The following is a 27,097-nucleotide window of genomic DNA, read 5'->3' as shown; positions in this document are numbered from 1 at the left end:
GGTTTTAAGAGGAAAACAATATAAGTCTTGTAATCAAAATCACTTTAATCCTCATATATATAATAGCGAATGATTGAATAACGCTCCTGACATCATCAACAATGAAACTCGCGCCACGACATGATAATTTGGTAACATTTTTCGGTAATGTTTGACGTGCTGAAAAATGCTTTATTTTGACGAGACTGAACTGGATCCGGTAACTTAACCGTTTTACTCAGGGCCGTATACAAGTCGGAGGGAGAGTGTTCTTGGGTTCAAACCCCTCCGAAAAGTTCGGTTTGACACTTAAATGCTCGTTTATATTTGAAAATTTCCAAAAAATATTGCTCCAAAACTCAAATGTCTTTTTTATGTATATAATTGCATAAAACGCTTTCATAACAGATAACCCGACGACTTGAACTTTAGCACAAATAGCGCAAAACTCCGCATGAAAGTTTTTAAACCCTCCCTGAAATTATTTTCTAGTTACGACCCTGGTTTTACTAGCAAGACTGTCATTTTAGGTGAATGTAGAAACGAAAAAGTGCTCAACAATGAACGCTAAACTACTGGAGTTTAGGGTTAATCCACTGGAGTGAGGATTAAATTTTCAACTATCAAAAGATCACCAAACAGGCAATGGCTTTGTTCAAAAGTGTAGCAATTTTCACCCGTCAAGGTATGACGGGCGATTTTCTAGTTTTAAAATAATATTGCATGATATGCAATGTTTTTCTGAACTCTATCTTGAAAAATATTATGTTACACCTCATTTATTATGGAATATTAGTTAGAAATAGATGACTTGTTCTTGTACGGAATAAAAAGTATTCCTTCATTTATTTCTATACGAAACACAAAACCAGCGCAAGGTGGAGAGGTGCGGGTTGCGGAGTCGGAGCGAAAATGACCAACTTCGATCCCCAAACTCTGACTCCGAATTTTACCTTTTTCCGACGAATTCGTTTTCCTCGTGCCAATACCTTTCAGAAATACTAACTCTCATAATTGTATCACAAAAATCACACGGGAAACCATTTGCTCCCAGACTATTAGTGGGAAAATGACCGACTCCGACTTTTGGAATTTGAAGCCTTCAACCTGCGACTCCTTAACTCCAAAGTCAGTCAGACTCCGACTCCGCAGCCCTGGGAGAAGTCCTCTTCTTGCACCGAGGTCTTCAATTATAATAAATATTTTGGTCATGTTGTACATGATAAAATTCGGTGAAAACATACAACACGATTAAGCTTCACGTAAAAAATCGATAGCACGAAACAATCTTGCTATCCTGACAAAATTATATTCTCTATTAGTATTTTAACACGAAACAAAGATTATTCATTTCGAAAAGATTTCCCTCCCAACATTGTAGTCAAGACTCTTTCGGCGCTCATTTTTCACGATAATGAACACAAAAGTTGCTATTGTTGCAAGATCACACCTTGTCTTTATGTAAGTAGAGGCACTGCCATTGTCAAAAAATTTGAACCTTCCAGTTTCTGAATTCGGTGATTGTTCTTTCGATATTGGTAACTGTTGTCGTGTCAAAATAATAAGGTAACGCTGAAAATTTTATGACGAAGACAGACGAAACGCGGTAAAAATTATGGGTTAGACATGTAAATTTGATGTCCTTTATGTGTGCAGATGATAATTTATAGAAACAATCGTAATTTAGTTGTCTTTGAATAAATTTCGAAAGAAAAGAAAATGGTAATCAGGAAGACCGCTTCCAACGTCTACAAGTAGCATATGAAAACGAAGTTATATCACGTGCTACTATCTTCAAATGGTTTGCAGAACTTCTTAGAGGTCATAATTTTAATCCGGATGAAGAACACACAGGAAGGCTGTTGTCAGCCGGTAATCATATAAAATGTCTTGGTTATATAGACATGTCATAATCGATGACAATTGCTGAGCCTCTCAAACAAAAGAACTTAGTATTAGATTCGCAGTTCCACATGAAATTACTTATCCAAAAATGCATTTAAAAAAAGTGTATCATCAGACCTTCATTTATTACAAAAGGACATCTAAGACTGAACTATATCGTAATATATTAGGAAACCCAAGTTTATATAATGATGAATCATACCACCGCCTTTTTTAAATCCAAACAAACAACAAATGGAACGCACATAACCCTTTTTTTGACGAATCAACAGGCTAAAAAAATAAATTACGGGTATACTCAAGGAAACATTTTAGTGAAATATGATTACTTAACAACGCATTTCATTTGAATAGGAAATAATATTCTTGCGAACTGAACTAATTTCCCACAGCACAAGAATTTCATGGCAACACTACAGCTAACCTTCGTCCGCAACACTTATTGTAACTGATAACGTTTTGTGGCAACACTTTCAATTAATAATGGATTTAACAGGAATGAAATCGACCTAGACCCCAAAAAGCTGTAACTGCTATATGCACCCGTGAACTAGGTTAGAACAGGTTACATAGTCAAAAAAGGTTTAATGTTAAAATCCTTTCTCTTCTAAAGAGCTTCAAAACGCTCTTCATATTCTGAAATGTAAGTCAAAAGATTCAAAGGTCCCAAAATCCTGAAAGTGCCACATGCCCCTCAATGTGCCCATGAACTAAAACAGAACAGATTAAGAGTCAATACAGTCAAAAAGAGTCCAAGAAAAATGTTGCATTATATGCTCCGTCCCAAAGAGCTTTTATACAAAGGGCTTTTATACGTCCCAAAGAGCTTTTATAACGTATGGTCTTACATTCTAAAATTTAAGTACGAAAAAAAAAAAAAAAAATCAGAGACTCCAAAATTCTTAAAGTGCAACATCCATCCATGAACTAAGACAGAACAGGTTGCAGTCAAAAAGAGTTCCGAAAGGTGGGAAAAGCTATTTTTATCAAAGAGATTTTATGAGTTATTCATATTCTGAAATTTACGCAGAAGAATTTTGTGCTCAGCTTTTTACCTGATAAAGATGCATTTTGGACAGCTACTAGAGGAGAATAACGATTGATAATACATTTTACTCCATATTAAAAGTACTAAATAATCTCTTTAATGATGAATATTTTGGATGCTGGTTGACAAGTTATGGGAAATTACTCTAAATTTTTGTTACTGTAAATCCAGGTTTCGACAGTCGATAATGAGGTTGCTGCTGCTGATGATGATGATGATAATAACAATAATTAGCGAAGTTCCTAGGTAGCCGCGGAAAAGTTCTATTACAGCGTCCTGATTAAAATGTTAATATTACTTTGAACAAATATTTGTCTTCTGCTACGATCGTTCAATCAGCTATTACAAAGGTTACTTATTTTATTTTCAAATCTATAGGTACGAAGAAAAGCAGAGGTTTGTTACTCCAGGACCAGGTAGCTACAACGTATCTGGTGTTCGCCGAACGGGCAAGGAGGTTCCACAGGCCACCACTCTTTCTGGGCGCCACAAGGAGCCGCAAGCATTTCAAACCCCTTCCCCCGGAGAATACACCCCGGAAAAATGCGAGAAAACTGTTCACAACAAGTCCCCTTCATTCTCCTTTGGGTTGAAAGGAAAGGAACAGAAGCCAGATAACATTCCCGGTAAGTTTAATTTGTATTTAAAAAAAAACGTTCAGCTAGAACTAGCAGGATTTAATTTCATGCTTACTAGTAACATTTTTGGAAATAATATTCTATTTAGTGCGTATTCAATTTTATTACATCACACTTCAAAACAGTATGTTTACAAAATATGTAGTATATTTTGGACAATACATAGTTTTCGATGGAGTGTAGTAAATAAAATTACGAATCGAAGAGCTAAATTATTTCTAAAAATTCAGAAAAACATTTTCGGCTTTACTTATTACGGAAGAATGATGAGAAGAATCGTAATTTAAGATTTAGAGAAGAGACATTATACTGTTACGGAGTCCGGCAACCTTCAAGAAAAAAACCAAACTTGGTCAAATGTCACCAAGCTTGGCAACATTTGGCAATTTTTTTTTCCAAATTTGGCGCCGGATATAAGCCACCAAAAATAATCTCAATTTGGCAATACCTCATAAGTTTCTCGCAAATCCCATAAGAGCAATGTTAAATTGGTGCGCAGCAAGCAAAGTCAACATACAGGTAAAGTTTCAAGAACTGCGGTAATTCTTAGCGAAAATCAATGGAATAAACGCCGCAGATTACAACAAATGAAACACGAAAAATAACCCAAAATTTGTTACAATACTTAAGAGTTCTTTTTATTCTAAATATGAAAATACTTTGCATTGCATTGCCAAATCTCAAAATGAAATTTTTTGCTATCCGCTTAAATTGTTCCACACATCACCACCCAATTAATTTTTAATTCATATGTTTCTTTCAACGTTATTATGTATCTGCTATCAAAAATATTTCATACCTTGAGCTGAAATGACTATACTATAATTGGAGCAAACCTAACCCGCCAGCGTCTTAATGCTATCATTAGGTTCTGCGTAGCCTTTCCGATGCTGCCAGATTAGGTTTGACCCAACTATAGTCAATTCAGTTTTTTCTCACTGCTGTGAGGAAAACTCAATAAATCAATGTTTTTTCACAATTTTGGGAGAATACGAAGGTTGGATTCAAAAAATATTTAACTACCATTTCTAAATTTTATTTAATTAGAGGTATTTATGTATTCTTTCGAATAAAATTTTGCAACAAAATTGAAACATTCTGTAAAATTTGTAGTTACCTCGTCACAGCACGTAGCCCTCGATATATACAGTACCTTTATAACGCCAACCTATATAACGCAATTCTCTATAAACCGCACAACTTTTCAGAAGTAAACAATAGGTTTTTAAGTTTAAAAAATCCCTTAGTTTTGTCTTGCTAACATAAAAATTGTTAGGAAAATGAAATTTTGAAACAATTTTTTCATCTTTCCAGCTTATTTCAAAGCTTTTAAATGAAAATTAATATTCACAGTAAAGAGAAAATATCAGATGGCTCTTGAAAATGCAGCTATTATACACTATGAAGCTGGCAGAGGTGCAGGATAATTCAGTTTCTTTCCGATGTAAAGCATATTTATTGGTGAATGATTAGTTGCATAATTAGTGTTTTAATACTCATTGCAGATAGAACTAATTCTGAAGTGCTAAAATATATATATTCTGAATATTAACTTCAAAATTTGTGAAATGACCTATATAACGCCAGAACCTGTATAATGCAAAAGCTCTGTTCCCAAAACGTGCGTTATAACGGTCTTCTACTGTATATGTTTTGTTGTTTATAAGTTTCATTCAAAATAATATTTCATAAGATTGTTTCCGACAGCAATCGTTTTCAGTTCTGCTCCAATTTCTGCATAACTATTTCGTGAACATCCACCTTCTAGCATGTGGACCATAAGAAGTGAACTCTTTATTACCCGTCTAGCCTTGGTTCTGTCTTTCCCATTCATATAAGCACACGCAATTTAATCAAATCACACCCTTTCCCACCTTCGATATGTGTCACATAAAATTAAAAGTGACAACTCGGACAAAAGTTGCATGTTTCCTGTGACTAGGTTTCTCTTCCTGACCTTGTCCAAATGCTTCACATTTATTTAAAGAACCTTTTTCGGTGGCAGTTATTGTTGAAGTTAGCGAATCACGCCAACACATCAGTTATAAAGCTTCCACCACACCCACACGTTCCATTGTGCAAAAATTGGATTTCTGCAGTTTATGTCCCCATTGTCGATAAATTAATTCTTTGTTCGAAAAGGATCAAATGGTGTGTTTAGTTGTGAAAAAATTAATTGTGTCAGTGAGTCACTCACGTATGTCTAGGGAACATTAGTGTAAGGCTTTCGAATAATTAAAAGGTGTGAAAACTTGGAAACGAGTCTCACGAAAGGAAAAAATATTAGCATGGATTGTGAAACAAAAGAACATTTGATACTAGTGGTACCCGCACGGCTTTGCCCGTAATAGAAAAATTAAAAGGTCTTTTGACTCGCCTGTATATTAACAAATAATGTATGGTGAATTTTCTCGCCAATTGGCTTATACCCATGTTACGGTTCCACGTTATGATAATTTCGTAATTTACTCGTCCATCTTATGATAATTTTGTTCTTAAAATTGGAATAGAAAAAGAACCACGTCGAATTTTTGAAAAATCGCTTCGAGGTGCACACCCGCATGCTACAAACTAACTTTGTGCCAAATTTCATGAAAATAGGTCAAACGGTCTAGGCGCTATGCGCGTCACAGAGATCCAGACATCCAGAAATCTTCCGGACATCCAGACAGAGAAACTTTCAGCTTTATTATTAGTAAAGAGTAAAGATAATGATCTACGATACACGCAACAAAAGATTTCTTTTTGTTTTTTCAGTTCCAATGTGTTCTTCATCTAATACACTTCCAACAAAACTCAAACTTTAAATAAAAAAAAACTTCGATCACAGAAAAAAAAAAATACTAAAGCAGCAAAAATTTCATATATTTTCAAAAGAATTAGGAATTTCGAAGAAATACATTTTCAAAGGAGCAACAGAAACTTTTCGCGCTTATATGTAAAAACTATATTTTTTCAAAGCTGTGGGGGGGGGGGGGAGGGGGGATTTACCCCCTAAATGACAAGCTTTTTCATTTCACTTCTTTACATTTCTCTTTCACTTCTTAGATTCATTACATTTCTTTAAATTTCTGTTCTATGAGAAGTTCGAAAATGACTACAAAGAAAATAGCAAACAGCTTACTGCAAATAATATTGTTAGATAAAAACTTTCAATGTAGTAATCAGACAAAACCTTTAGCCGCATTTTTTTTTGGTGGATTGTCCGCTTTGAGTTACGTATAGTAGCCTAAAACTATAGATTTAAGATATTCTCGATTTAACCTTTGAAATCGATATGAATAATCGCAAAAATCATTTCTCTACAAGAAAATTTTGCAGTAATTTAGGAAAAGTTGGAGCCATGTGAGTTAACTTTTCACCACTTCATATTTTTAAGTTCAGTAGAACCTCTTTTGTCCGGCCCTCATTTTTCCGGGTTTCCGGTTAATCCGGACCAAGTTTGTTAAATTTGAAAAAAGTTTAAATGCACATTCGTAATAATTTTAAAATAGCTGAACTGTAACTACGCCAAATGCTCGGTTTTTATTTTGATAAAATGCACAAATTCTACATAGATCATTGCAATAGAATATAGTAATCTAACAAACATCATGGTGTACTTGGAGGGTGACAACCGAACTATAAATGAAGCAAGGGCACCCATATAGGGGGAGCAAATGGGGACTCAAGGGGTCTAAGGACCCTTAACCTTCAAAATTTCCAATTTTCGTGAAAATTTCCAAGTTATCGTGAAAATGCGTAAACTTTCCCCATTGAGATTTATGTTTACAGCAGTTGTTTAAGCCTTTTTTTTTATCAAGTGCCGGTTTCTCGTTTTGCGCGCATGATATCTTAGAAAGTTTCTAATATATTTCCGTAAAACTTTTCATGCATGTTTGTCTGGTTTATTTTTATGATCTGAACCTAAATTTTAACAAAAAATAAAAGTTTATATTAAAATTAAAAAATATTTTCCCCAAAATTTTGGAAAATTTTGATATTAACTTATAAAATTTCAAAAATAAATTAAATAATTTTTAAAAAATAAAAAAAAATTTAGCTTCAGATCATAAAAATAAACCAGACAAGCATGCACAAAAAGTTTTACGGAAATATGTAAGAAACTTTTTGAGATATCATGCGCGCAAAACGAGAAACCTGAGAAAACGCAACTTGAGAAAAAGAGGGTTCAACAGATGCTGTTAACATAAATCTCTATGGGGAAAGTAATTTTTTCGATAACTTGAAAAGTTTTTTGCCGTATGGTAATAAATAAGGTACCAAATTGTTTAGAATTAAATTAACCATAACATATATTATTTCCAGAAAATCGAACATTTTGAACGTTAAGGGTCCTTAGACCCCTCAAGCCCCCCCCCCTTTGAAATCAGAATTTCTTTGCTTTTAGTACTTTTTTCTTTGCAAAAATGTAAAAACATTCTTCTCCAGTCATTAATGAATAATTTATTAAAAATGTCAAATTTTTATGACCCTAATCTGTACTGAAATCGGTTTATGTGGGGAAAATATCCTGCTAAGCCATGGGGAAACTATCTGAGCTCCCCCTTAAAATTTTGCATATGGGTGCCCATGAAATGAAGACTAAAAATGGAAAACGCAGTAAGTGCCAAATAACAAATTTTTCAGGGCATCAAAAATAAGATTCCAGATGGATTGTGGCACTTACTGCGCTTTCCTTTTTTTTTTTTTTTTTTTTGCATTATAGTACAGTGCAATTAGACCCAAACCTTCAACATCCAAAATAAAAGTTTTCCGCCAACTCCAAATTATTGTATACTGTCTACATATTGTTTGGTAAAAAGTTAACACCGTTTTCAGCGTCGGGTTTTTGGGGGAGGGGCGAAAGAAGTTGGTAAATTAGTAGTTTTTATCAGTTTTTCGGAAATATTTAGAAAACTATGGAGTTTAGCGCAAAAAGTGCCGAATACAAAATAATCTACACTAAATGACGAACAAAATGGTTCTAAGCATTACTTTGTTGAGTGAACGGCTCCAGAGTTGTGGCGAGTGTAAAAGTATTAAATTTTCGTATTTTAAAGATTGTTTGGAAAAATGAAATTCTAACTACTACTTAAACAGAAAAAACTAAACAATTTTATTAAATAGTAATATTTTACAATCGTGTTGTAGTCTAAAAGAACCTTAGAGGCACCACATGAGGTTAGAAATGTAGAAATACTGAAAACAAGAACCAGCTAACTACAAGCGCGGCGCTGATCTGTCAGTCGTATCCAGGGTTTCCAACTTCAAGGTTTGACCCCTAAGTATAGGAGGAAAATTTTGGAATGGAGTTTTTTGGGAGATACGTAATACTTTCTGGGTAAATTTTGAGGTTTAAAATTAGGTTTTCCTCAGCGAAAAATTCGTTTTTTTTTTCTTTTTTTAAGAAATTGAAAAGAAAAAGGCATGATGTAAGAACACGGCTCAACTAAAACAAAAATTTTAAAAAGGTTTCAATTAAAAAAATTAAAAAAAAAAAAAACACGCTTAATATGCAAGAGTGTACATTGCATACCATCATAGTGCCCGTAGTACAGAATAATTTGACGAACATTTGTTCGATTTTATTAATTTTGTCTCGAGTAAATTACATTGTGTGACTTTACATGACAATTTCGGTCTGGAGTGACATGACCATTGAGCAGGTTTTGATGATTACTCCTCATTTTTCATTTGTTTTTTTCATTCCAATTGCGAAATTTAATGAAGGATAATGACAGGTGAGAAAACTGTTCCATTTATAGTTTATGAAGACAGGAAGAAAAAAAGAAAGTTTCTGGGAATTAAAGAAAAACTAAAGATTCAAGATTCTCGGTGGTCTTAAACTACTAAAAAATGCGTCGAAGATAGCACGACAATTAGGTGTGAGTGCATCTTCCACATGTACAAATAAAAGTCAAGAAAAGGAAATCAGTAAAAGTTCGCCGAGTAGTGTCTAACCAAATTGCAAAAATAATAAAAATGGAAGCTGTTCTTGTATTGAGAATTGAAGAAACCAGGAAGAGGTGTGTTGCCATAGATGGAAACGTTATAAAAGAACCAGCAAAGCAATTGTATTTAAAAATATAATAGAATAACGATTTGATTACGCAGCTTAATCATAAACATCTTCTTCATCTTTTAAAGTTAGAAATATCATTACTGGATCTACTGTACAGTGTTATTATAGTACATCATTTTATTTTACCACATACTGTACGTATCGTACTGGTTTATCTTATGTCTCTCTTGCCCTGGTTTTATGCATCGTAACAATATTTTATGTTGATTAAAATAGCTTTTTAAAAAATACAAAGAAAAATCCAGTTCTTCATGTAAGAAAGGGTAATGCATAAATTAAGAAATGGTTTAAAACACTTGAGGTCGTGATAACAAAAGTCTAAATTAATGCGGTATGTTTATAAAAAAAAATTACACATACCCTTTCCTACAACGCGAATTTTCGACTTCGTGAATTTTCGAATTTTCGACGCGAGTGGTCTTAAACGCATCCCTCGCGTAAGTTGGGATTCGACTGTACTTTTATTTAAAAAAAAATTTATTTCCATCCCATTTCTCACATTTTTCAAAGTGGCGCTGACTGGGAAAATAACCCTGAACTATGATAATTATGAAAACCATTTTAACTGGTTTTTATAACTTCATTTTCTTCTCTTAACATTTCTTTTCTCTTTGGATGACTACACTTGAAAATTCTTTAGTCCGTTTTATGCCAATAATACAATGATGCTGTAAAAATATGAGTGGGACAGTTCGAAGTGAAATAAATGTGAATTATTGTTTATACTGAAATACTTTTATAATTATATATAATAGGTTTGCATCTTAAAAAACATAGAGGATGCATCACATTGTTATAATTTTTTTTTTATGTACTTGCCGTTTTAAATATTGAAATCATCTTGACGGGTTTATGTATTGCAGATTTGTGAAATTCTGAAATAATGTTGTACGAGGCATGTTTTTAAAGTAAGTACCGTTTTGATATAAAAAAAGAACGAGTACAGATAGAGCAAAGAAATTTATTGCACAAAAATCTACCACCCTTACGCTATTTTTCGACATTGCTCCCGTAATTTTCCAAGCATTTGTCATAGCGTGGTGCAGGTTTTTGTATACCTATTCGTAAAAAGTTACCGCCCGTTTAGTCAACCATGAGGACTCTTACAGGGCTTTGGCTGGGGCGTTTTTGAACATCCTCTGGTCTGCCCTCACCTCGCTCGCAGCATCTTTCATTTGTTTCGGCATCTAAAGTCTTTCTTAGGTGGTCTGTGGCACAACAGCAATAATGAGCTCAGAGAACATGTTATCCCATGGCTGACTACACAGGCGGCAATTTTCTATGAATAGGTATACAAAAACCTGTACCACTCTATGACAAATGCTTGGAAAATCACGGGAGCAATGTCAAAAAATAGCGTAAGGATGGTAGATTTTTGTGCAATAAATTTCTTTGCTCTATCTGTACTCGTTCTTTTTTATATCAAAACGGTACTTACTTTAAAAACATGCCTCGTAATTATAAACTTGGTGAAGATATTTCGTATCAAAATAATGTTATAAACCACCATATTTTCTCCTCAAAGTGATCAGTCATTAAATGACTATAATTTTCTCTGCAACATTCATCGTTGTACCATTGGCTAGAAAAAATCTTTTAAGATTCATTTCCAAAAATTTCGATTTGCTCGTTAGGAATATTAAAGTTGGAAATTTCTAAACATGCAACGAAAACTGCAATTATTTCAATGAAAATTTTTGGCGCAATACATTGGATTTCATCAAGCTACAGACGACACAAAACTATGTTCGTGACTTTGTAGCCAAAACCTTCTTTTTGCTTTAAAAGAAAATGTATCTGAATTTATGAGTTTTGAAACATTGAAGAGACATTTTTGACAGCTAGCACACCAAGTTAAAATTTTAAGGCATTTATTTCATATATTCATCTTTAAATAATATTACTTCACACAGATGGCAGCACTACGGTTTTAAAAAACGTTTCTCTGGGTAGGAAGAATTTACACTCGTTCCATCTCTGTTAATTAAAAAATAAAAAGTCTACATTAAAAAACATAAATAATAATGACAAGGATTTAAAAAAAATGTTTCTGAAAAATTGAAGTTTTAAGAATGAATGATTGCAGTCAGGTTTTTAAACTTTCATGTATTTTTTTAAATTTTTTCTCTCAATAGTCTAGGGGCTCCCTAATTTTTCGAAACACGGAACCATTTGGAAAATTTGGATTTTCTCACTGTTCCCTTGCATATCTCTATTGTGTACATTAATATTGATAACATGGACACTTCGAGTACCCCAACCTCATCTTGCGGCACCCAGTTTGGGAACCCCTGCTACAAGACAAAATTAATTGATCACTACTACTTGTATCTAAAATTTATAATCGCCATAGATAGCTACATTGTCAGGGAGCAACATATACATATAGGCTATAATCTCTTCTCTACATAGTATAAAATGAAGTCCCCAAAAAGCGTCTGTGTGTTTGAACTCGCAAAACTCGAGAACTACCCGACCGATTTTGCTGAAATTTTCACAATTTGTTCCTTTAAGCTCTGAGAAGGTTTGCAGGCCTGTTCGAAAAGAATTCGATGAATAGTTCTTTTTTTATTCCAATTTGGGCCCAACTTTCACGTAAATTCCCGACTATGGGAGTGAAAAATTACTTGTACATATTAATATTACATATCGTTGGAAAGAGTAGAATTTCCCGCGTTCTACGCAATTTGTTTCAGGGCTCTAACTTACTTACGGCGGGAGTTATTTGCATTTTTGACTCGAATATGTTTAGCCTTAGCTGAAATTTAGGCACTACTTTCTTCATTAAATCTATCAATAAAAAGCGAAGGAATTGTCGCACAGTTTTCTTTTTGACAGCATTCAAAAGAGCTGCTTTTTTTTTACTCCAGATTTAACTCGACCTATGGTCGGAAGTTTAACCCTCTATCTCCATTAGAAAAAAAGTTGCAAGCAAATTAAATTAAGTTCAAAAATCTGATCTCCATTCAAGTTTTTAACCATTTTATTTTACGTTTCCACGGTAATGCTTTTTGAATCCATTGTTTATTTCCATCTTTCTCATTTTCAATTCTTAAACTGATTTTATTTTGTGTTTATGGTTACGCCTTTTAAATCCATCTTTCTCATTTTATTTTAATTTCTTAAAAGTATATTAGTATCTGTCGTCATTGTTTGGCGAGAAAATGTTGCATGATGTTTTTTTTTCCTTCATTTAATCCTGGTTATTGAAGATACTTCACTTGACGCAATGTTTTTTTTTTCAAGGTAGACCGGCCAAAGTCGAGCAACGCAGCTAGTTTATTTCTAAAAAACTTAGTTTAAAATAGTTATGATGGAAAGCAGTAAATTTCATGTAATTTCCCTATTAAATGATTAAATATAAAACCCATTGTTACAAAAAGTCGTTGCCTTACAACAGCAATTTTAATAGTAATCATAATGAAAATTTTGAATCAAGGCTTCTCTGGAGCAAACATGAATTTAAAGTCATTCAAATATTTGGAAACTCCACTTTTTGCACACTTAGAGAAACATAGTAGAGCTTTTTTTTTCTTTTTCTTTCCTTTTTTTTATGTGTGTGTGTGTGTGTGTGTGTGTACTATTCAATAAAATAAATAACACGCACTGTTTTTTTAGTGATATTTGTTTTTGTTAGTTCATATTTTGGAAATTCTTCAATTTTTTATATGCTTAAATGTCATGCTTTCGATTTTAACTGAATACTATTTCGTTCTTTATACTTATTGCTATTTTACTTTTATGGGTAAGGAAGAAGCTCGATTTTTAATTACGTCATGCGGTGTGTTTTGAGTTTTTTCAGTTGAAACAGAAAACGAATGAAAGTAGCGATTCTTTCTCACAATTATTACTGACACAGGCAACGCCGGGTATTTTTGCTAGTTTTGCATAAATTTCAGCCTGCCTTTTCAAATTTTTTAATGCATACTATGAAAAGAACGCTCATAAATCGTAATGCCTAAAAAAAATTATAACATGGAGCAATATCAATATCAAACAATAAATATTGTACACAGTAAGAAATATGCGCAATGGTAATCTCTACATAGTATAAAATGAAGTCTCCAAAAAGTGTCTGTGTGTTTGAACTCGCAAAACTCGAGAACTACCCTGCCGATTTCACTGAAATTTTTACAGTTTGTTCCTTTAAGTCCTGAGAAAGTTTGCAGACCTGTTCGAAAAAAACTCGATAAATAGTCCTTTTTTTATTAGAATTTAGGCCCAATTTCCACGTAAATTCTCGAATATGGGGGTGAAAAATTGCTTGCACATATTAATATTGCATATCGTTAGAAAGGGTAGAATTTTCCGCGTTCTAAGCAATTTGTTCCAATGCTCTAACTTTATTACGGCGGGAGTTATTGGCGTCTTTAGCTCGAATTTTTTAGGCTTAGCTGAAATTTAGGCACTACTTTCTTCAATAAATCTCTCAATAAAAAGTGAAGGAATGGTCCCACAGTTTTCATTTTGACACCGTTGGAAATTTTTTACTCCAGATCCATCTCGACCTATGGTCGGAAAAATAAGCTTCTAACTCCAAAGGGGAAAAGGTACAAGCCTTTTTCATCAAATTCAAAAAATCGCATTTCTATTCAAATTGTTGACCATTTTCTTTCGCATTTTAATTCCTTAAACTTAATTTATTTTGTGTTTCCATGGTTACGCTTTTTAAATCCATCTTTCTCGAATTAATTTCTTAAAAATCATTTAATATCTGTCGTTATTGTTTGGAAGGGAAATTTTGCATGATGTGTTTTTTTTAAATTTATTTATTTAAGCCTGATCGTTGAATATATGTCACTTGACACAATTTGTATTTTCAAGGTGGATCGGGCAAAGCCGGGAAACGCAGCTAGTTTTAAATATAAAAGATACTGTAAAAAGCTTTAATATTCAAGGTTTTTTTTTTTAATTGGACTAAGATTATTTAAATAAAATTGCAAAAGATATTCTAAATAAATTCATCCAAGTAGATTTAGTATCACAAATTCTGAAATTAAATGTGATTTAAAGAATAATCAGTCATAATTACCGTACGTTCCCTGTCGAAGGATCTTAGATGAGCTAGGTGACATCGACCTGACTAGGGGCCACTCGTCATACAGGGCAATGACTCATGTTATTCGCATCTTTTCAAAGTCGGAAAGCCTTTTTTTTTTTACTAGTTTCAAAATACTCTGAGATGTTTGAGTTCTAAAACTAATAGGTTTTGGAGGATTCCAAAACGAGTTTTTGGTTATTCTCGACCAGTGGCGGCTCGAGCCTTGAAAAAGTGAGGGGGGCCAGATCATGGGTGCACTCGCATCCCCCCCCCCCCGGTTTTTTGAAAAGAAAAAAAATTTTTTTTTAAATATATTTTTTTTTTAATATTTTAACTTTCTTAAAATAATTATTTGTGTTAAAATATTTATGGAAAATAGATAAAATGAAATTCATTTTAAGCTCTAAATTATCATTATAGTACGTTAATTACTTGAAAACAAAGAGTCAAGAAAGGAGCAAACGGTCTAACCTTGTGCAAATGATGGCTTCTTCAGTTAAGGTTTGTTGTTTATTTTTCATAGCCTGAACATTTAAGCGATGTAAAATAAACAGCATACAGGCAGGGTAACGGTCTCTGCTAATCCTGCTGTAAATATTGAGGTTCATTGCGTTGGTGTTGCGGGAGAAAAAAGAACAGATAATCCGCGGCAGCGTATAGTCCGTACCTTATTAATGTTACACTTTTTTAACAGATAATCCGCGGATTATGGGCAGGAAAAGACTACAATCCATTTTCTTTAATACGTACACACACAAAAAAAAAAAAGGGAAAATAAAATAAAAATATAAATTATTGTCTAAAAACAGTGAGGGGCCCGGGCACCCTCCGGCCATTCCCACGAGCCGCCACTGTTCTCGACAAATAAAACACGCAAAATTATGCGTTTTTTTTCTTAGTTGTGTATTAAAATAATGATTTTTCTTCTGCACAAAAACAAAAGTATTGCACACATTATTGAAAATGCTAAATTTGCTACAGTTTTTGAAATGAGTGTAACTTTGACGTTGTAGTTCTTGTTGATTAAACACGGAAGAGAGACATGAAGACAGAATTAGATTCCAGCCCAAGATATACTTTTGGTATAAAATGCAAAGAATTTCCTATTTGTGAGTTTCCAGGCGAGTATTCATTCATTCCTTAATAAATGCACTTAGAGTTAGAATTTTGACTGCACGAAAATCTTGCTACAAAAAGCAAGTTTACAAATAATATTTTTTCAAAAAAATCTACCGAAAATATTCGGTAGATCATTGCCGAAAATTTCATATTACTTGCGAAAGCTATGCAGAACAATCAAATATTGCATGAAGCCTTTATAAATCTATGGTATTGTCACAAATTTTCAACCTTTCATGTACATTGTACTTTTCTTTATAAAACAAAAAAGACGAATATTTTCCTTACGTTAAGATGTTTTTGATTTTCGTAGCACCTGGTGCATATGAGCCGGAGAAATGCATCAAAACTCTTTTTAGACTCGACTCCCAAGTATTCTTTTGGAGTTAAGTACAAAGAACCGAAGCCTGATGATGTTCCAGGCGAGTAACAGTATCCTTAGTTTTGTACTTTTTTCAGCACAATTATTGGTTTTTTTTTCTTTTTCCTTTGAATATAAAGATGTTTTGTAGTTTCAAAATACATTCACTCACTGTGAAGAGTGTACTCTTAATGACATTAAATACCTTCTGAAAATCGATATTTTTTTTCCTACTTATTTCTTATAAATATATTTTATTATTAAACAAACTGAAAAAAATCAAGCAGAATTTTTGTTTTAAGGCATTTCAGAATGCTGAATTTTCACCAAAAGTTCGTTTTGTAATATCTACATTCCTTTCAAGCACTAGTTGCTCTGCTTCGTTGGACTTAAATAATTCCATTTGTAGAACGCTCAAAATCCATTTCGTTTCAAACTTCTAGTTTATTGAATTTTTTTGGAAGCCGTCATAAATTCAATTGATTTTAAAAATTTATTTTTTATAACTTATCAAGGGACGCCAAAATCCATTAGGCCTTAAACTCCCAATTTATTGGTATATCTGAAGGACGTCAAAAAGCCACAGAATTTTAAAATATCTAAGTCATTGAATTTATCAGTAGGACATCAAAAACACCCATTATGCTTTAAATGTTCCAGCTGTCTAACGTAATGAATCTAAAGGATGTTTTTTAGAGGTATAGAACTTTAGGTTCAAGTAAAGCACCGTTAAATAATGTAAATTGCCATGAATTTGGCTTTATTCGAAAGTTGATTCTTTGCCATTTTTATTTAAATGTGATTTCTGGCATATGGTCACTTCTGGCTTGGAGAACGTCTAATCGGGAAATCCAATTTTCTATCACTTTTTGCAGCAATGGGGCCGTATTTGAGTGATATGTGGCGAATGTTCTTGCACAAGGCGTCATTCGTCTGTATCTTATCGGTGTACTTCACACAGCCCCACAAAAAAAAAAAAAAAAAAAAAAAAAGTCCAGCATAGTTAAATCGCATGATCTCGCAGGCCAATTCACGGGTCCATTAAGCGAAATTATTCGTTCACCGAACGTTTCTTTCAATAAATCAATTGTGGCACGCGCTGTGTGGCGTGTTGCACCGTCCTGTTGTCTATTCATGATGAAATGGCAAACCAAACAAAACACAAAACAAGTGACAACTATCAAATTGGCCCATAGGTCAAACAGTATTCCCGACTTAAAGTTCTATACCTCTAAAAAAACCCCTTTAAATAGCAGGTATAGAAAATCCATAAAAATTTGAACGTCTAATTTTTTAAATTAATATGGACAACGTCAAAAGTGTATTCGAATCTAAAACTTCTGGTGCTATTTGAATAAAAGATAAGACCTAAAAACTGTTGTCAGAGCAGTTGTTCAGTTCATCCGTATCAGGGAGTTTAGTATGAGCGCATAAATAAATAAACAAATAAATAAATAAATAAATAAATAAAATGAAAAAAACGTCACCTATAACCACTTCAAAGCATTAGGATTTTGAGAACTAAAATTATATCCATTGAGCGAAATATTCGTGTAATTAGATCGTTTGATTAATGGCTAGCTTGTATTGAGCAAAAAATATCATATCACACTATTTGCCATCGAAAACAATTTAACATTTTTGGTAAATAACTCGTGGAATCTGACATCAAATATGAAATCAGTACGTAACCATGGAGTCTAAGATGATGCATGGATATTCAACAGCGATCTGAGGCAATTTTCGATACTTTTCTAAATTGGCTGACGAAAATATACATTATGAATCTTTTTTATTCTAGTAAATAAATTAATTTATAAATGCTTAATTTATAACATTGTTGCAGTAAAGATTTACAACAATAATAACATTCTTCTAGCTCAAGCCAATAGAAGCTGATATTTCTGATGAGCACAAAAACTGCGAAAAATGATTTTTCATGTTTTATGTTGTAATTAAATTAATATATATATATATATATATATATATAGTATATATATACCTTTTTTTTACTGCAACTATTCATTTTCGATTTCTTTTTAGAGTGAAGATAAGGAGGCCTCTAAAATAAATTTTTTACATTTTCATTGTTTTTCAGGAAATAAGTAATGAAAACAATGAGTTTTTACGTAGAAATTTTCATCTGAATATTCTTTGTTTTAGTGAGTGTAAATGCTGATTTTTTATTTGCAGCCCCTGGAGCCTATGAACCAGAGAAGAGCATAAAAACCATCTTAGATTCTACTCCTAAATATTCTTTTGGTTTGAAGCATAAAGATCCCAAACCAGACAACATTCCTGGTATGATTATTAAAGAATTCTTAAGTTTTTATAATTTTTTGTTTAAACAAAACACAATGGGGTGGTTTCCTTCAGTCAAAAGTACTACTTTTAGTCATTGAAATGTATAGAATGAGCAAAAAAAAAAAAAAAAAAAAAAACCCATGGGCCCAGAAAATACTTGCATTTTCAAAACAGTTTTTTTAATTATTTTTTTTAAATGTCCGATTTTTCAAACAAGGCGTGGTCTTTATGACGTCACAAATGATGCACTTTGGCGCATCTTTCTACTACGTTTCCACGTTATGATAATCAAGCAGCGAATTAAAATTGCGCTCTACGCTTGCTTTGAAACTCGATATTGTTAAGCATCATACATAAAATGTCATTTGCAATCATTAGTTGAATTTGATTGGCTACAATCTCAAATTTTTTGTCGCCATTATTTGTAGCAAACCAGTGATTTCATAATCATTGTTTATTAAAACGCAACTTAAATCTTCACCCTCTAGAAAGACTACTTTAAATACGTTAAAAAAATGTAGGGGAAGGGGGGAGGTACGTGTGAACAGTTTTTTTCATTTCTTAATTTCTCAAAAAATATTATCAATTTGCCAGAGTGAGAGGGATGATTGAATAATCTTTTCTTTGTGCCCCTAAACTTTTTCAGTTAAAAAAAAAAAATCTTTATGATTTTTTTTAAAAAACGTCCTCAATTGTTGACAAGTGCCATTATAGGTTAAAATAATTTTTTTTCAATGGAAACCAAATGAGCAAGTTTGTACCATTTTGTAAATAACAAAAAACAGAAATAATAAATAACAAAAATGCAAAAAAATAAATAAATAAATAAATAAATAAATAAATAAAATGTTGCAGGCGCTGCACTTTACCTTCCCACGGCAGTAATGGTTTCAATGCTAGTTTTAACTATTTTTAAAAATATTAAGAACATATTCTCTATTATTTATATCATAATATGATATATAGTAATAGAATGCCTAATTAAAAATAAATTTAGAAAAAAAAAATCGCATGAGAGGTACTAAAAGTATTTATTAAAACGAACAGAGAAGAATTATACACTTCTTCTGTTTCAATGCAATGTGACACCTTTTAAAATAAAATCCAAATCATGTCAAGTATAATCCAATGAACTAATCAAATCAATTAACACCACCAGATAAGTATTATAAATTACTAGACCATCGGTAATTTCTTTTCAGCTCCTGGTGCATACGACCCTGAAAAAAGTATGCAAACTGTCTTGGACTCAACTCCGAAGTATTCGTTTGGATTGAAGCACAAAGATCCGAAACCTGATAACATACCAGGTGATATAAACAAACCTTCTTTTATCTGGAACGTGACCTCAAATCTTGTAACATACCGAGCATGTTTTTTTTTTTTTTTTCAATAACTGTTCTGTACCTAAAATTTATTTATTTATTTTTTTTTTTCCAAAAAAACTTTTAAGCGCTTTAATTCATGGGGAATAAAACGCTGTTTGTTAATCTTAATCGTAAACACTGAAAAAGATGAAAAAGTATCCTTCAATTTACAGATCCTTTTAAAAAAATGATTTTTAGAGAATTTCATGAAAATCTTTGAAATACTAGTTATTTAACTTTAAGACGTGAAAAAAGAGTTGCATATAAGCTTTACGTTGAACCCAGTTGTCTGCCCAAATTATTAAACTCATAATAATTTTAATAAGTTTAAAAATTAAAAAGTGTGTAGGATGAGAAGAATAAGAATAAAAAAAAAAAATTATATTAATTTGAATTTTTGGCATCTTGAATTCAAATTACGTTTTTCGCAATCACGAGCGTGTGTGTGTATGGAATACGCATGTGTGTTTGTGTAGGCGCATGTGTGTGGGTGCGTGTGTATGTATGTATGTGTTTATGTCTGCATGTGTGTGCGTGTTGTGTATGCAGTGCTGTGTGTGTACGCGCGCGTGTGTGTGTAGGCGTTCGTGTGTGTGTGTATGCAGGCATGAGTGTGTGTATGTGTGTGTGTGTAGGAGTGTGTGTTTGTGTCTGTGCGCAGGCATGAGTGTGTGTATGCGTGTCTGTGTAGGATATGGACGCAACCTGGAGACGGTTTTCGCAAGAGGAGCAGCATCGTGAGGCCGGTCGACGCGGCGGTGGTGCCGGCAGAGGGTGCTGGTGGTGGGAAAATAAAATGATTGGAATTCAAAACAGTCAAGAGAGAACAATAAGCAATCGTGATTGCTCAAAAAAAACCTAAAGTTGTAAATATTGCGGAATTTATTTCCTTGTTTATCACTGATCATGCATTTATTTTTTTGCGCTTTAAAAAATTAAAGCGTTATGGGCATGAACTAAATTGTAAAATTAGTATGAGCTTATTTGCATAAGAATATTAATTGGCTATAACGCGTTAAACAGTTTCCCTAATCTTAAGAAAATAAATTAGTAAGCAAGTAAAGAAGGAAAAACAAGGAGAAAAACTATACAAGTAAATGTTTTTGAAAATGATTCTGAAAACGCTCGAAACTTGCGAAACATTTAACTTCCTGTTACATGTAATAAAAAGAAATTTCACACTTTGACAGAATTAAAAATGTAGTTGTAGAATGCTAACGATTCGGTGAATAGTGGCACAAAGTTGTAAAATTAGTTCTGAGTTCATTAGCGTATGAATATTAATGGGCTATCACGCGTTGAACAGTTTCCCTAATCTTCAAAAAATAAATTAGTAATCAAGTAAAGAAGGAAAAACAAGCAGAAAAATTAAATGAGTAAAAGTTTTTGAAACGATTCTTAGAATGCTCGAAACTTGCGAAACATTTAATATAACTTGTTTTACATGTAATAAGCAGAATATTTACACTTTGATAGAATTAAAAAAAAATATTTATAGCATGCTAACAATTTGATGAATAATGACTTAAATTTTTACACAAAGATATTGGGAATTGTAAAACGTAGAATAGGTACTGGAAAGACAAATATAGTAGACTAGAACATTAAGCACAATTTCAAAACCAAATCCCTTGAAATAATAGAAAAATATTACGAAAGAAAATAATCCTAATATATATATATATATATATATATATATATATATATATATATATATATACTATATATATATATATATATATATATATATGTATATATATATGTATATATATATGTATATATATATATATATATATATGTATATATATATATATATATATATATATATATATATATATATATGTGTGTGTATATATATATATGTGTGTGTGTATATATATATATATATATATATATATATATATATATATAATTTGAATTCTGACACTTTGAATTCGAATTATGTTCTTCGCAATCATGAGTTGCGACAGGACCCTACTCATTGGGGGCTATTGTTTCTAGAAACGGCTCATGTCCTCCCAAGCCTTCCCCTCCTCCTGGATGGTTACGTGTGTGTATGTGTGTAAGGACGTGTTTGTGTGTAGACGTGTGTGTATGTAGGAGTGTTTATGTAAGACATGGACGCCACCGCCTAGGAGGAGGGGATTCCGGTGGACAGTGCTGCTAGTGGAGGCTAGGACCAGAGGAGCAGCTCCGTCCTCCGGTGGACGGCGGTGCTACAGAGGCCCCTGGTCCATTCTGAAAAAGGAACCGAACATCGAGGACGGTCAAATGAAAGCAATAAGCGATCGTGATTGCTCAAAAACGCGTTAAGTGAGTTTGAACATAGGATAGCATTTATTAAATAAGTATTTTTTTTTTTTTATCTAACCCATTAAGTAAATTTTAACACCAGGATAGCTTTTATAAAGCAAGATTATTTCAAAAAATGAAGAGGGCAAAACAATTTGGTACGAAAAAAAGTGGACGCAGGTCTAAAAAGTTTGGAGAATCCACTGCATTGGTGGTGTGTCAATTTTCAAGAGAAGTAAATCAAATCTGTAAAAGTTATTCCTCTGCCAAAGCAGTGTCATTGTAAAGAAAACAACTTATCATTGCTTGACTATCCTGCTGTTAGCTCTCTTATCCGAAATCACTCAGGTTAATTAAGTTCTAAGCTGACAACAATCTGCATTTATAAAAGGTTGCTTGTAGTCCTAAAACACGTATGCAATATTTTTTGATACAGTGGCCGCTGCTTATATGCATCACGATTATTCCAAACACTTTTGATTCCATAAAGCGGCTAATTCAATAAAGCTAGATTTTGTTTTTGACGATTTGATTCATTAAAAGCGGTTGATTCAATTAATCACTGATTCAACTCACCGTCGTCAACTGTATATAGTAACTTTGAATCGTTTTTATTCTTTACTGAGGTTAACTATTCTATATTTCGGTCTATCCATTTGCTGCATCTTTTAATTAAGTTAATGTTCTTCTAGTAATTTAGTTAATGTTTCATTAATGTAATGGCGCTAGGATGGTAGCCTTCAAAACTGACAGAGTTACAGCTCTGGTTTCTGTGAAAAGAATATACCTTGGAATTATTTTACTTTGTAAGAAAGAAAACCTTTTTAAAAATCATGTGCCAAAAGTTGCTAGCTATGTAGTTTTATAGTCACTGACAGGGAATGTGATTTTTTTTCTTTTAATACTCAAACTTTTTTCTTCATTTTTCTTTTCTTTTTTTGTTTGTATAATTGTATATAAGTTTTCTTCACAGTGGAGGAGAATAAATAATAATATATGATCTTTATCACAGCCCCAGGAACCTACGACGTTGAGAAGGTAGAAAAAAGCGTCCTTCAGTCTTCGCCTGCTTACTCATTCGGTTTTAAGCATAAAGAACTAAAACCAGATGACATCCCGGGTAACTAATTTTACTAATCACTACTAAAACAGAGAAGGTAGCACGCATATTAATTTTAAGTACTATAACTAGTTTAATACTGATATCTGAATTAACCGAAAACACTGTACCACGTACAAAAAAATCAAAATATCTCATTATAATACTTATAACTATTATTATTATTAACTAGCATTCCCGTACCCGGCATTGCTCGGGTAATGGAATTAGCAGGGGTTAACAGTGCTTGGTACACCTAGTTTCGAAAATCCCCTATAATAATTACTTTTTACCTATAACTTTTTTCTAATTTGGGGAGGATCACGGGGCCCCTGGACTCCTTACATATATGCCTTTGTCCTTAACCGATCTTTAACTGTTATTAACGATCCTTTTAAAGTATTGATTATCTTTGCAAACACAGGCCATCCACATTTTATTGATATACCTATGTTTAAGCAAGAACTTCTTTGTATACAACATTTTTAGGTTGTAAAGAGGTTTTAATTAATTTCTCCCGAACTAATTGAGATTTCGAAAAATCCTTTCTTAGTGGTTACTTTCGTAATCATGCGGACATGCCTGCCAAATTTCAAGTCTGAAGCTCCAGCGGTTTCGGCTGTGCGTTGATATATATTATATATATGTATATATATATATATATATATATATATATATATATTATATATATATATATATATATATATATATACTATATATATATATATATATATATATATATATATATATATATATAGTATATATATATATATATATATGTTATCTCAGGACATTGATTTTTTATATATTAAGATTATTTTGCTATGCTTGAAAACCTCAGTTAACAATCATACTTTTATAGCAGCCAGCAAGGGAAGATATATAAATTTTTTTCAAATTATTGCGATTGAATTTTTTTTACCTACCCTTTACTACGTATCCTCGTTTGCAAATGTTCATCACAAACGTATTGGACTTCAATTCTGAAACATTTCCGATGGAGAGCCCCAATATCTCTTCCCCTATCTTCAATATTATCAGAGACCATCTGAAATTGTGTTATTTATTTATTTATTTATTTATTTTTTAATTTTAATATCGGAAATTTACCACTGGAGAAACCCTGAAGGGAGGGGCAATCGCTCCATCGCCCCTGCCTTATGTCCTGTTTGATAATCATAAACGAAATGTTGGCAAAAAAATGACTTGCATATATTTTCTAAGCAACAGAAATGACAGCAGTTGCTCAAACGAGAGCAATTGACTGATTAAAATTACTTTCTAAATTAGCTTTGGTTATTGTTTGGCACATAAAAGATACAATTTAAAAAAATCACATTCAGATTTTCCTTACGATGTAGAGAGAAGATTAGAGAAATTATATTTATTTATCGACTTAAGAAAGTTTGCGGTCTGTACCGCAAGAATCAACTTCTTACTTGTAGTAGTTAATAATTTACAAAAATTATAACTTACGAAAGTAATTGACCTCAATTGTACGCATTTACGTTATTTTATTGAAATTTAATTAGCAGTTCTGAATTCACGTAGCCAAAGAGAAACTTTGAATATGTAATGGAACATTTTTGAATTTTTTAAAATAACTTTTTAATTAAATACATGTATTATAAAATCCGTACAAACAACAAAATTAGAAAGGGATAAAATTTGATTATTTAATTCGTGGAATTTATTTTTAATCCAACAAGCATGCAAACAAAAAAATGTTAAATATTATCTCAGAAAAGTCAAAATCCCTCTTTTTCTTTCAGCACCCGGAGCATACGAGCCCGAAAAAAGTATCAAAACTGTTCTAGATACAAATCCCAGTTACTCTTTTGGTCTTAAACACAAAGATCCAAAACCAGATAACATCCCTGGTGAGTGCGATCTAAACCTTTAAATCAAAACTTAACAAGTGTAGCCCTTGATTTTGACGAAGGATTCATTTGTTCCAAGAACGCATGCAATAAAGTCAAGTGTAACGTAATTTCTGACATTTTTTACAGATACAGAAATGAACTATAAATATTCGGGGAAAACTTAACCTGGCAGTGTCATAATGCTGTGATTAGGATATGCGTAGCCTTCACAAGTTTACTATGCTGTTAGGTTAGATTTGCCTCAAATATAGATGACTCGTATTAAATAAAACTAACTGTGTAGTTCTAACCAATTTCATGGAAAATTATATAGTGCCATAAGGTCGAGTAGATAGCTTTCGATTCAAGGATGTGGAAGTATACACTTCCCCGAAAATTTGATTAAAAAGGGAAGATTCCCCCCCTCCCCCTTAAGTAATCCACGAAGGAATTTCGTAGTAAATTTATACGTATGGAGTGGATTCACTTTGCTCTGAAAACTGATTTAAACAAGCGTTGATAGAAAAAAACACTACTTTAAGTAACATTTGTACTTCCTTTTACAAAAAAGGAAGCATTGTATTCGCGAAAAAATATTTCACTCAAAAATCGACCTTAATTTCCATTTTATTCACCCCCGAATGAATGATGAGGATTTTTTTTCGACTCGACCACACGTGGATAAGTTCCTAAGAACGTATAGACACGCGAAATATCCATTTTGACGATTCACAAGTTAATTACATCGAGTTTTCTCGAGGTATGTCCTAGAAAGTTGAAATTTGGTACGTAGACTCCTAGTGGGGTCTAGTTGTGCACCTACCCTTTTGGTTGCATTCGGGTGTTTCTAAAGCGGTCTTTTGCCCCTTTTTGAGGGGAAATCATTGTTAATTTTGATGTTAACTCAAGTGGTGTTATAACTTAGCTGACACTTGGCGATACATGACCACTCTTTTGGTTGCCAAGTTTTGTCGCCAACTTGGTGACAAATTTAGCGATTTTTTTTAAAATCGGGTTTCAATTGGGCCACTGTTGGTGATATTTAGAGAGTAAACTATTGAATCACATTAAAATTGCCAGTAATGAGGAAATGACATTTAATTGGGGTAAAAGGAAGTCATGTGATGCACACATCAGCTCGTTAAATAGTAGTTGAAGAATATTCCAGTTCTTTAATGCTAAACTTCTCTCAATCTAAGCAATTCTAATTGAGAATTGAGAAAGTTAAAATAGTAAAATTTTCCTACTGCTTTTGGCCAATTTCAAATTCTATAATCCTGAAAAACAATCCTATATTAACTGCAAGCAATATGGTTTTATTCTCCTTTACTGCTTTTTTTTTCCTAAATTTCAAACCACTCATCATTATAACGAATAACGTTGTTTTTTATTACGAAGTACAGCTTGCGTATAAGAAAGCATTGTTAGTCGATTATCTATTTTACAAAGGTAAGGTCCTGGATAGATGCAAATATGCTGTGTTTTTGTACCAATAACTTCACAAAAAGTATGATATTGCCGAAGAAAAAGGCTTATAATATGGCATTATACTGATAAATTTAGAATATACTCAAGATTACACATAGATTTAAGTCATGAAATTTCTTAGAAAAATTACTTACGTAAAAGTTACATTGAACTTTGTTTCGTGTTTTCTGATGAATCCATCGCCTTAAAATTAATGGGCTTAGAAACTTGACCACAACAGCAGTTCATATGTTTTTAAAACCATTCCAAGAAAAGACTCTAAATTAAGTATATATTTTATTCCATTAGCCCCTGGTGCTTATGATCCAGAAAAAAGTATCAAAACTGTTCTAGATACAAACCCCAGTTACTCTTTTGGTCTGAAATATAAAGATCCTAAGCCAGATAACATTCCCGGTGAGTACTCTAAAAGCATGCGTTCGATTTTTTTAAATTGAATTGCAATTAAAACTTTGACCAATGCTAGTACAGGTATTTGCTTTTGAACTTTGCTTGATGCGTTAATTGTTTTTCAGCACCTGGTGCTTACG

The 27,097-nt window shown here is 32.6% G+C and overlaps 1 protein-coding gene across 3 annotated transcripts in view; it reads left to right on the top strand.

Moving 5' to 3' along the window:
- Positions 1 to 27,097, top strand: part of LOC129230104 (adhesive plaque matrix protein-like) — an 83,548-nt gene that overhangs the window by 30,304 nt on the left and 26,147 nt on the right. The window contains exons 5-10 of one of the 3 annotated variants that reach the window (XM_054864504.1): positions 3,311 to 3,558; positions 18,349 to 18,456; positions 19,662 to 19,769; positions 23,131 to 23,238; positions 24,990 to 25,097; positions 26,856 to 26,963. In XM_054864504.1, coding sequence (XP_054720479.1) covers positions 3,311 to 3,558; positions 18,349 to 18,456; positions 19,662 to 19,769; positions 23,131 to 23,238; positions 24,990 to 25,097; positions 26,856 to 26,963 — 788 coding nt within the window. The remainder of the gene's footprint in view (positions 1 to 3,310; positions 3,559 to 18,348; positions 18,457 to 19,661; positions 19,770 to 23,130; positions 23,239 to 24,989; positions 25,098 to 26,855; positions 26,964 to 27,097) is intronic. The other 2 variants (XM_054864502.1, XM_054864503.1) reach the window with 2 other exon arrangements.

Source organism: Uloborus diversus, chromosome 9, assembly GCF_026930045.1.
Source record: "Uloborus diversus isolate 005 chromosome 9, Udiv.v.3.1, whole genome shotgun sequence".
NCBI lineage: Eukaryota > Metazoa > Arthropoda > Arachnida > Araneae > Uloboridae > Uloborus > Uloborus diversus.
Note: the sequence above shows the minus strand (reverse complement) of the source record. Positions and strands in the feature narration are given on the sequence as shown.